The sequence below is a fragment of the Thalassophryne amazonica genome, chromosome 19, assembly GCF_902500255.1.
Source record: "Thalassophryne amazonica chromosome 19, fThaAma1.1, whole genome shotgun sequence".
NCBI lineage: Eukaryota > Metazoa > Chordata > Actinopteri > Batrachoidiformes > Batrachoididae > Thalassophryne > Thalassophryne amazonica.
Window position 1 is genome coordinate 18,380,326 of NC_047121.1, and position 11,587 is coordinate 18,391,912.

At 39.8% G+C, this 11,587-nt stretch overlaps 2 protein-coding genes across 2 annotated transcripts in view; both read left to right on the top strand.

Moving 5' to 3' along the window:
- LOC117500844 (neuroblast differentiation-associated protein AHNAK) overlaps window positions 1-11,587 on the top strand; it is a 96,971-nt gene that overhangs the window by 78,988 nt on the left and 6,396 nt on the right. The window contains 2 exon segments of the mRNA XM_034159634.1: window positions 855-1,015; window positions 1,100-3,587. Coding sequence (XP_034015525.1) covers window positions 855-1,015; window positions 1,100-3,587 — 2,649 coding nt within the window.
- LOC117500845 (neuroblast differentiation-associated protein AHNAK-like) lies at window positions 3,594-11,560 on the top strand. The gene is made up of 7 exons (XM_034159635.1): window positions 3,594-5,030; window positions 5,469-5,593; window positions 5,783-5,852; window positions 6,486-6,610; window positions 6,995-7,092; window positions 8,360-8,378; window positions 11,431-11,560. Exons 1-7 carry the CDS (start codon window positions 3,620-3,622, stop codon window positions 11,449-11,451), a joined length of 1,869 nt encoding a protein of 622 aa, XP_034015526.1. The 5' UTR covers window positions 3,594-3,619; the 3' UTR covers window positions 11,452-11,560.

The following is an 11,587-nucleotide window of genomic DNA, read 5'->3' on the forward strand; positions in this document are numbered from 1 at the left end:
TGCACCCCAACAGCAGTTCGGGCTTTGGCCACTTAAACTGCACCTCGACAGTGGTGGCATGTACTCTGGCCGCACAATTGGGCTATTGAGAGTGCACTACAACTGCTGTTGGAGGTCTTTGGCGTACACCTTGACTGTGGCTGAGTGTGGGTCGAATAGCCATTTGGGCGCCATTCACCTGCTTTAGGCCTCTAGTGTGAAGGCTGGCTCAGTCGGGACATTTGGCCAGGATCCGACATGGCCGAACATTTCGTATAGTCCCTCGACTGCATTCCAAATGATTGGACTTGCATACGACCTATGAACGGTGTACGAATATTGCGACTGCAGTCAGATTGCGGTACGACTGCATCTCAACCCCCATTTTCAATTTCAATTCAATTTTTCAATTTATTTTCATTTATATAGTGCCAAATCACAACAGAGTTGCCTCAAAGCACTTCACACAGGTAAGGTCTAACCTTACCAACCCCCAGAGCAACAGTGGTAAGGAAAAACTCCCTCTGAGGAAGAAACCTCAAGCAGACCAGACTCAAAGGGGTGACCCTCTGCTTGGACCATTCGAGAGCAACGCGAATGTGGAGTGCATGGGCTCTGGCCACAAGGATGTGCCGACTGCTGTGAGACTGTTGTACGAGGCATTCAAGTGCAGTTCGAATTAGCAGAACTGTTGTCCGAATCCTCCTCCGTGCGCCATTCGGCCTCATTCGTGCTATGTGTGAAGGGGCCTTTGTTTTCACTTTGATTTCAAGTAAGCAGACTTTCAATGAATAGAGTATACTGGGTAATTTCCTTGAAAAAGCTAAAAAGCTTTGCCATTTGTGTTTCTGAAATATTATCTCTTGATTGTGCAGGTGATCAGATTCTGAGTGCCACTGTGTATTTTGATGACATCCCATACGAGGATGCCATTCAAATTCTGGAACATGCTCAGGCTTACAAAGTGAAGCTCTGCCTGAAACGCAGACCAGACATCACAGAGACCGACCCAGCCCTAAAATCTGAGGTCATCAATGTAACTATTCGTAAAATTCTCTCCTCACATTTTGTGTGATAAATGAAGATAAACCTGACATCTCACATTTCTGCTGGGCAACAGGAGGAAGAATGTTTCTCTCCAGAGATGAGGGAGCAAGGAAAAACCAAAAGGCGTGGTGAAGCCCGTATTTCATGGCCCAAATTTCCCTCCTTGGGCCGAGGGCGGAAGTCCCACTTTACAAGATCTCACAGCACATCAGAGGCTGATGAGCAGAGAAAGCTGGAGCTGAGCCCCACCACAAGTGACACAGAGTCCCCAATAAAATCTCAGGATGCTCTCAAAGGCAAAAAGAGGCATAAAATGAAGCTTCCTGTTCTATCAAAGAAAGGACATATAAGCTTATCTGAAGACAAAGACACTGATGCCACAGCTGGCCAGATCATTGGCGCAGACATTCATCAGACACAAGAGACATCAGACATGCATTTGCCCGAGTGCTTTGAAAGCCCCTCGGGAAAATCACCTGCACTCTATGGGGCAAAGGGTGTAGCCACGGGAGATGACACTGATTTAAAACTTGACCAAAGTGAGGATAAGTTAACTGATAGTCAAACAGTTAAACACAAGATGGAACTCATATGTATAGACAGCACTTTGAAAACAGCAGATCTAACTGTGGCTATGGTAGCTCAGGAAAGCGCCTTCAGTGTTAAGTCCCCTGACAGGAAGAAAAAAAAGAAGAAAGAACGGTCTGAATTGAAAATGAAAATTACAGGAAAAGCTAAATCACCAAAGCAAGATGCAAAAGCAAAATCCTCTCCAAAACGACTGCAAGCCCTTGGGGCAAGTATTGAAATAGCAGATCCAGCTCTCGATGAAAAATCAAGTGCTATCCCATACTTTGAGTCACACACAGAACTACAAGATGGAATACTGCTACAAGCCAGTGAGCCGCTGTTTAAAAGTGAGAGCTCAAGGATAAGCTTACCCAAATCAGTAAAAACACAGAAGGAAATAAGTGCACCGAAAGTTGAACTTGATATCTCTGATGCCACTTTTACAGAAAAATCTCCACATTATGAACAGAACGAAAAGGATTTCAAACATAAAGTAGACACACAGACAGCTGTGAAATATAAACTGCCTAAAATTGGATTGACTGACATTGTCACAGATGACATGATCCATGTTGAAGAAAGTAGTATTAAAACAAAACATCTTGAGACTGATGCTGCAGAGTTTAGAGAAGATCCTTATGACAAACTGTCAAAAACCAACCTTTCCAAAGCACATCTTCCCAAACGTGAAGACATCGAGATCCCAGGTATGGAGGACGTGTCAAAAAGGATTACATCCCACAGAATTAAAGTGCCTAAAGCAGTTTTTATGGAAAACTCAGAGGAAATTCAAACGGAAACTGTACAACTGTCAATTGATGTGGACAGTGTCAAAGAGGCAGTTTCAAAATTACCTGGATTTAAGTTGCCCAAAGTTGATGGATCTGGAGCACCTATTCCAGAAGAAATTACTGTAATTGACGCCAATGCACAAAGAATATCAGTGAAAACACCATCTAAAGTTGTTGACTACCAAAAAAAGCATGAAACACATTTTGCACAGTTTGACATGAATGCCCCAGCAGTAATCACAAAGACTTCAGTGAAACTGCCAAAGAGCTCACCTGTGGATTTGACTTCACATGAATTCATGAGTGAAGTCAGAGTAGAGGACAGCATGCCCAAAAAGGAACACAAGTACAAGTCAAAACAAAGTCACCAAGGCATTAGAACTGAGCTCATTCCACAAGATGATATAATACCTGAATGGGAAAGTACACAAGAAGTATTTCACCGCCAGGCACAAGAAACACATGCTGACACGAGGCATACAGCCTTCGGTGCTGATTTTCATGTGACAAAACCTGACATAAAAATTCCAGTGCTCAATGCAAATCTTGCAAAAGTAGAAATTTCTCTGAAAGAAAAAAAGAAGGCAGAACAAGAAAAGACAGAAACAATTAAGGAAAAAAGATGTGAAGAAAAAAATGCTGAAACTGAAGAAAAGGGAAAAAGGTTCAAACTGCCAAGAATTGGGCTGTCTCTTTCTGATGTGAAAGAGGAGGAAATTTCTGCATATTTAAATAAAAATGAAGAAATAAATCAGGCACAGAATAAAAGTGAAATAAATATTCCAAATGTTGAATTAAAACAGCCTTTGGGTAAAACAGAAGCAAAAGTAACAGAGATTGATTCTCAAGCTGGGCTGCATGATACAACAATCAAACTACCGAAATTTGGAGCAACTTATCCAGATACGAGGGCAGATATAAATACTCTGGATAAGGATGTACACATTCACAAAGACAAGAAAATATCAAGAGAGAAGGCCACAATGAACATTAGAGCAGATGCATTTGAAACTGATGTTGGCATCTCCAAGACAAAAATAAAAGAACCAAAAATTGATTTTGGTATTTCAAGTGAAGATGTAATCCTTACAGAAGCACAGACTGAGGTAAAACTACCATTTGCCCCTGAGGTTGCAGTTAATCTTCAAAAGGCTAAGGAAAAGCCATCAGAATTAGAAATAAGACACCTGCAAACAGATGGTGAACTTGAAGGACAACGTGAGCTGTTCAAAATGCCAAAACTTGACATTAAGATGCCAAAAATAAAAGAACCTAAAACTGATTTGAAATTATCAAAGAAAGAAGTAGAGACTCTAGAAACTGCAACTGAGGGCAAAGTCCCAGAAATACCAAAAAGTGCTATGGAAAAGGAACTATCAGAGATTGATGGGAAGGGAACCAAGTTTAAAATGCCAAAGTTTGGTATCACCATGCCAAAAGTAAAAGGACCTGAAGCTGATTTGAGTTTAGCAAAGAAAGATGCAGATGTAAAATTACCAGAAGCCAAAGCTGAAGTTCAAGTTCCTGAAGTTGAGCTAAAACACTCTTCTGCTGAAGTGGAAATTAAAGGTCCTGAGATCAAAGTTAGAGGAAAGGACACAGATGGATCACAATCACGATTTAAATTGCCAACATTCAAACTACCAAAATTTGGAAGTGGAACATCAAATGTCACCACAGAAATAGCTGATACAAAAGATATCAAAATTGGTGGAGCTGAAATAAATATTCCTGAAGAAGTTAATATCGAAGCACTCAGTTTTGGTATTGAAGGGCCAGCAATCGATATAAAAACTGAAGGACCCAAACTTGATGGAAAAGAAAGCAAATTTAAAATGCCAAAATTTGGAATTACAATGCCAAAAGTGAAAGGCCCTGAAACTGATTTAAAGTTGTCAAAGAAACAGGGAGAAGTCACATTCCCAGAAGCTGAAGCCGAGGTTAGTCTCCCTGAAGCGCCGAAAATTGCTGTGGATATCGAACGACTTAAAGTGGAAAAAGGCACTGATGGGCAAGAAAACAGGCTTAACATGCCAAAATTTGGAGTTACAATGCCAAGTGTAACAGGACCTGAAATACACTTAGGTTTGTCAAAGAAAGATGCAGATGTCACATTACAAGAAGCTGAAGGTGAAGTCCAACTTCCTGACTTTGAACGAAAAGACCGTTCTGCAAAAATGAAAATTAAAGCTGCAGACATCAATGCTGCAGAAAAGGACAAAGAGGGATCACAATCAAGATTTAAAATGCCAACATTCAAACTCCCAAAATTTGAAAGTGGAACTCAAAACATCACTGCAGATGTACCAGATGTGGAAAAAGATATCAAAATTAGTGGAGCTGACATAAAAATTCCTGAAGACAAACTTGAAGTTAACATTGAAGCCCCCAGTTTTGATATTGAAGGACCATCAATTGATATAAAAACTGAAGGACCCAAACTTGAAGGAAAAGAAAGCAAATTTAAAATGCCAAAGTTTGGAATTACAATGCCAAAAGCGAAAGCACCTGAAATTGATTTTAGTTTGTCAAAGAAAGATGTAGATGTTACATTACCAGAAGCTGAATCTGAGGTCAGTCTTCCTGAAGCCCCCAAAATTGCTGTGGATATCAAAGCACCCAAGTTGGAAACAGAAACTGATGGGCAAGAAAGCAAATTTAAACTGCCAAAGTTTGGAATTAAGATGCCAAGTGTAAGAGGACCTGAAATTGATTTTAGTTTGTCAAAAAAAGATGCAGATGTCACATTACCAGAAGCTGAAGGTGAAGTCCAACTTCCTGATGTTGAACTAAAAGACCATTCTGCAAAAGTGGAAATTAAAGCTCCAGAGATCAAAGCTGCAGGAAAGGACAAAGATGGATCGCCATCAAGATTTAAAATGCCAACATTCAAACTTCCAAAATTTGGAAGTGGAACTCAAAATATCACTGCAGAAGTACCTGATGTGGAAAAAGATATCAAAATTAGTGGAGCTGGCATAAATATTCCTGAAGACAAACTTGAAGTTAACATTGAAGCCCCCAGTTTTGATATTGAAGGGCCATCAGTCGATATGAAAACTGAAGGACCCAAACTTGAAGGAAAAGAAAGCAAATTTAAAATGCCAAAGTTTGGAATTACAATGCCAAAAGTGAAAGCACCTGAAATTGATTTTAGTTTGTCAAAGAAAGATGTAGATGTTACATTACCAGAAGCTGAAGCTGAGGTCAGTCTTCCTGAAGTCCCAAAAATGGCTGTGGATATCAAAGCACCCAAGTTGGAAACTGAAACTGATGGGCAAGAAAGCAAATTTAAAATACCAAAGTTTGGAATTAAGATGCCAAGTGTAAAAAGACCTGAAACTGATCTAAGCTTGTCAAAGAAAGATGCAGACGTGACATTACCAGAAGCTGAGGTCAGTCTTCCTGAAGCCCCCAAAATTGCTGTGGATATCAAAGCACCCAAGGTGGAAACAGAAACTGATGGGCAAGAAAGCAAATTTAAAATGCCAAAGTTTGGAATTAAGATGCCAAGTGTAAAAGGACCTGAAATTGATCTAAGCATGTCAAAGAAAGATGCAGATTTGAAATTACCAGAAGCTGAAGCTGAGGTCATTCTTCCTGAAGCCCCCAAAATTGCAGTGGATATCAAAGCACCCAAGTTGGAAACAGAAACGGATGGGCAAGAAAGTAAATTTAAAATGCCAAAGTTTGGAATTAAGATGCCAAGTGTAAAAGGACCTGAAATTGATTTTAGTTTGTCAATGAAAGATGCAGATGTTACATTACCAGAAGCTGAAGGTGAAGTCCAACTTCCTGATGTTGAACTAAAAGACCTTTCTACAAAAGTGGAAATTAAAGCCCCAGAGATCAAAGCTGCAGGAAAGGAGAATGATGGCTCGCCATCAAGATTTAAAATGCCATCATTCAAACTCCCAAAATTTGGAAGTGGAACTCAAAACATCACTGCAGAAGTACCTGATGTGGAAAAAGACATCAAAATTAGTGGAGCTGACATAAATATTCCTGAAGACAAACTTGAAGTTAACATTGAAGCCCCCAGTTTTGATATTGAAGGGCCATCAGTTGATATGAAAACTGAAGGACCCAAACTTGAAGGAAAAGAAAGCAAATTTAAAATGCCAAAGTTTGGAATTACAATGCCAAAAGTGAAAGCACCTGAAATTGATTTTAGTTTGTCAAAGAAAGATGTAGATGTTACATTACCAGAAGCTGAAGCTGAGGTCAGTCTTCCTGAAGTCCCAAAAATGGCTGTGGATATCAAAGCACCCAAGTTGGAAACAGAAACTGATGGGCAAGAAAGCAAATTTAAAATACCAAAGTTTGGAATTAAGATGCCAAGTGTAAAAGGACCTGAAACTGATCTAAGCTTGTCAAAGAAAGATGCAGACGTGACATTACCAGAAGCTGAGGTCAGTCTTCCTGAAGCCCCCAAAATTGCTGTGGATATCAAAGCACCCAAGGTGGAAACAGAAACTGATGGGCAAGAAAGCAAATTTAAAATGCCAAAGTTTGGAATTAAGATGCCAAGTGTAAAAGGACCTGAAATTGATCTAAGCATGTCAAAGAAAGATGCAGATTTGAAATTACCAGAAGCTGAAGCTGAGGTCATTCTTCCTGAAGCCCCCAAAATTGCAGTGGATATCAAAGCACCCAAGTTGGAAACAGAAACGGATGGGCAAGAAAGTAAATTTAAAATGCCAAAGTTTGGAATTAAGATGCGAAGTGTAAAAGGACCTGAAATTGATTTTAGTTTGTCAATGAAAGATGCAGATGTTACATTACCAGAAGCTGAAGGTGAAGTCCAACTTCCTGATGTTGAACTAAAAGACCTTTCTACAAAAGTGGAAATTAAAGCCCCAGAGATCAAAGCTGCAGGAAAGGAGAATGATGGCTCGCCATCAAGATTTAAAATGCCATCATTCAAACTCCCAAAATTTGGAAGTGGAACTCAAAACATCACTGCAGAAGTACCTGATGTGGAAAAAGACATCAAAATTAGTGGAGCTGACATAAATATTCCTGAAGACAAACTTGAAGTTAACATTGAAGCCCCCAGTTTTGATATTGAAGGGCCATCAGTTGATAAGAAAACTGAAGGACCCAAACATGACGGAAAAGAAAGCAAATTTAAACTGCCAACGTTTGGAATTAAGATGCCAAGTGTAAAAGGACCTGAAATTGATCTAAGCTTCTCAAAGAAAGATGCAGACTTGACATTACCAGAAGCTGAAGCTGAGGTTCGTCTTCCTGAAGCCCCCAAAATTGCCATGGATATCAAAGCACCCAAGGTGGAAACAGAAACAGATGGGCAAGAAAGCAAATTTAAAATGCCAAAGTTTGGAATTAAGAAGCCAAGTGTAAAAGGACCTGAAATTGATCTAAACTTGTCAAAAAAAGATACAGACGTGACATTACCAGAAGCTGAAGCTGAGGTTAGCCTTCCTGAATCCCCCCAAATTGCTGTGGATATCAAAGCACCCAAGGTGGAAACAGAAATGTATGGGCAAGAAAGCAAATTTAAAATGCCAAAGTTTGGAATTAAGATGCCAAGTGTAAAAGGACCCGAAATTGATTTTAGTTTGTCAAAGAAAGGTGCAGATGTCACATTACCAGAAGCTGAAGGTGAAGTCCAACTTCCTGATGTTGAACTAAAAGACCATTCTGCAAAAGTGGAAATTAAAGCTCCAGAGATCAAAGCTACAGGAAAGGACAAAGATGGATCGCCATCAAGATTTAAAATGCCAACATTCAAACTTCCAAAATTTGGAAGTGGAACTCAAAGCATCACTGCAGAAGTACCTGATGTGGAAAAAGATATCAAAATTAGTGGAGCTGACATAAATATTCCTGAACACAAATTTGAAATTAATATTGAAGCCCCCAGTTTTGATATTGAAGAGCCATCAGTCGATATGAAAACTGAAGGACCCAAACATGAAGGAAAAGAAAGCAGATTTAAACTGCCAAAGTTTGGAATTACAATGCCAAGTGTTAAAGGACCTGAAATTGATCTAAGCTTGTCAAAGAAAGATGCAGACGTGACATTACCAGAAGCTGAGGTCAGTCTTCCTGAAGCCCCCAAAATTGCTGTGGATATCAAAGCACCCAAGGTGGAAACAGAAACTGATGGGCAAGAAAGCAAATTCAAACTGCCAAAGTTTGGAATTAAGATGCCAAGTGTAAAAGGACCTGAAATTGATCTAAGCTTGTCAAAGAAAGATGCAGACGTGACATTACCAGAAGCTGAGGTCAGTCTTCCTGAAGCCCCCAAAATTGCTGTGGATATCAAAGCACCCAAGGTGGAAACAGAAACTGATGGGCAAGAAAGCAAATTCAAACTGCCAAAGTTTGGAATTAAGATGCCAAGTGTAAAAGGACCTGAAATTGATCTAAGCTTGTCAAAGAAAGATGCAGACGTGACATTACCAGAAGCTGAAGCTGAGGTTAGCCTTCCTGAAGCCCCCAAAACTGCTGTGGATATCAAAGCACCCAAGGTGGAAACAGAAACGGATGGGCAAGAAAGCACATTTAAAATGCCAAAGTTTGGAATTAAGATGCCAAGTGTAAGAGGACCTGAAATTGATTTCAGTTTGTCAAAGAAAGATGCAGATGTCACATTACCAGAAGCTGAAGCTGAGGTCAGTCTTCCTGAAGCCCCCAAAATTGCTGTGGATATCAAAGCACCCAAGGTGGAAACAGAAACAGATGGGCACGAAAGCAAATTTAAAATGCCAAAGTTTGGAATTAAGATGCCAAGTGTAAAAGGGCCCAAAATTGACCTAAATTTGTCAAAGAAAGATGCAGATGTCACATTACCAGAAGCTGAAGGTGAACTTCAACCTCCTGATGTTGAACTAAAAGACCATTCTGCAAAAGTGGAAATTAAAGCTCCAGAGATCAAAGCTACAGGAAAGGACAAAGATGGATCGCCATCAAGATTTAAAATGCCAACATTCAAACTCCCCAAATTTGGAAGTGTAACTCAAAGTATCACTGCAGAAGTACCTGATGTGGAAAAAGAGATCAAAATTAGTGGAGTTGACATAAATTTTCCTGAAGACAAACTTGAAGTTAACAATGAAGCCCCCAGTGTTGATATTGAAGGACCATCAATCGATAAAAACACAGAAGGGTCCAAACTTGAAGGAAAAGAAAGCAAATTTAAAATGCCAAAGCTTGGAATTAAGATGCCAAGCGTAAAAGGACCTGAAATTGATTTTAGTTTGTCAAAGAAAGATGTGGATGTCACCTTACCAGAAACTGAAGCTGAGGTCAGTCTTCCTGAAGCCCCCAAAATTGCAGTGGATATCAAAGCACCCAAGGTGGAAACAGAAACAGATGGGCAAGAAAGCAAATTTAAAATGCCAAAGTTTGGAATTAAGATGCCAAGTGTAAAAGGTCCCGAAATTGATTTTAGTTTGTCAAAGAAAGATGCAGATGTCACATTTCCAGAAGCTGAAGATGAAGTCAAACTTCCTGATGTTGAACTAAAAGACCATTCTGCAAAAGTGGAAATCAAAGCTCCAGAGATCAAAGCTGCAGGAAAGGAGAAAGATGGATCGTCATCAAGATTCAAAATGCCAACATTCAAACTCCCAAAATTTGGAAGTGGAACTCAAAACATCACTGCAGAAGTACCTGATGTGGAAAAAGACATCAAAATTAGTGGAGCTGACAGAAATATTCCTGAAGACAAACTTGAAGTTAACATTGAATCCCCCAGTTTTGATATTGAAGGGCCATCAGTCGATATGAAAACTGAAGGACCTAAACACGAAGGAAAAGAAAGCAGATTTAAACTGCCAAAGTTTGGAATTAAGATGCCAAGTGTAAAAGGACCTGAAATTGATCTAAGCTTGTCAAAGAAAGATGCAGACATGACATTACCAGAAGCTGAGGTCAGTCTTCCTGAAGCCCCCAAAATTGCTGTGGATATCAAAGCACCCAAGGTGGAAACAGAAACTGATGGGCAAGAAAGCAAATTTAAACTGCCAAAGTTTGGAATTAAGATGCCAAGTGTAAAAGGACCTGCAATTGATCTAAGCTTGTCAAAGAAAGATGCAGACGTGACATTACCAGAAACTGAAGCTGAGGTTAGCGTTCCTGAAGCCCCCAAAATTGCTGTGGATATCAAAGCACCCAAGGTGGAAACAGAAACGTATGGGCAAGAAAGCAAATTCAAAATGCCAAAGTTTGGAATTAAGATGCCAAGTGTAAAAGGACCCGAAATTGATTTTAGTTTGTCAAAGAAAGGTGCAGATGTCACATTACCAGAAGCTGAAGGTGAAGTCCAACTTCCTGATGTTGAACTAAAAGACCATTCTGCAAAAGTGGAAATTAAAGCTCCAGAGATCAAAGCTACAGGCAAGGACAAAGATGGATCGCCATCAAGATTTAAAATGCCAACATTCAAACTTCCAAAATTTGGAAGTGGAACTCAAAACATCACTGCAGAAGTACCTGATGTGGAAAAAGACATCAAAATTAGTGGAGCTGACATAAATATTCCTGAAGACAAACTTGAAGTTAACATTGAATCCCCCAGTTTTGATATTGAAGGGCCATCAGTCGATATGAAAACTGAAGGACCTAAACACGAAGGAAAAGAAAGCAGATTTAAACTGCCAAAGTTTGGAATTAAGATGCCAAGTGTAAAAGGACCTGAAATTGATCTAAGCTTGTCAAAGAAAGATGCAGACGTGACATTACCAGAAAGTGAAGCTGAGGTTAGCGTTCCTGAAGCCCCCAAAATTGCTGTGGATATCAAAGCACCCAAGGTGGAAACAGAAACGGATGGGCAAGAAAGCAAATTTAAAATGCCAAAGTTTGGAATTAACATGCCAAGTGTAAAAGGACCTGAAACTGATCTAAGCTTGTCAAAGAAAGATGCAGACATGACATTACCAGAAGCTGAAGCTGAGGTTAGCCTTCCTGAATCCCCCAAAATTGCTGTGGATATCAAAGCATCCAAGGTGGAAACAGAAACGTATGGGCAAGAAAGCAAATTCAAAATGCCAAAGTTTGGAATTAAGATACCAAGTGTAAAAGGACCCGAAATTGATTTTAGTTTGTCAAAGAAAGGTGCAGATGTCACATTACCAGAAGCTGAAGGTGAAGTCCAACTTCCTGATGTTGAACTAAAAGACCATTCTGCAAAAGTGGAAATTAAAGCTCCAGAGATCAAAGCTACAGGCAAG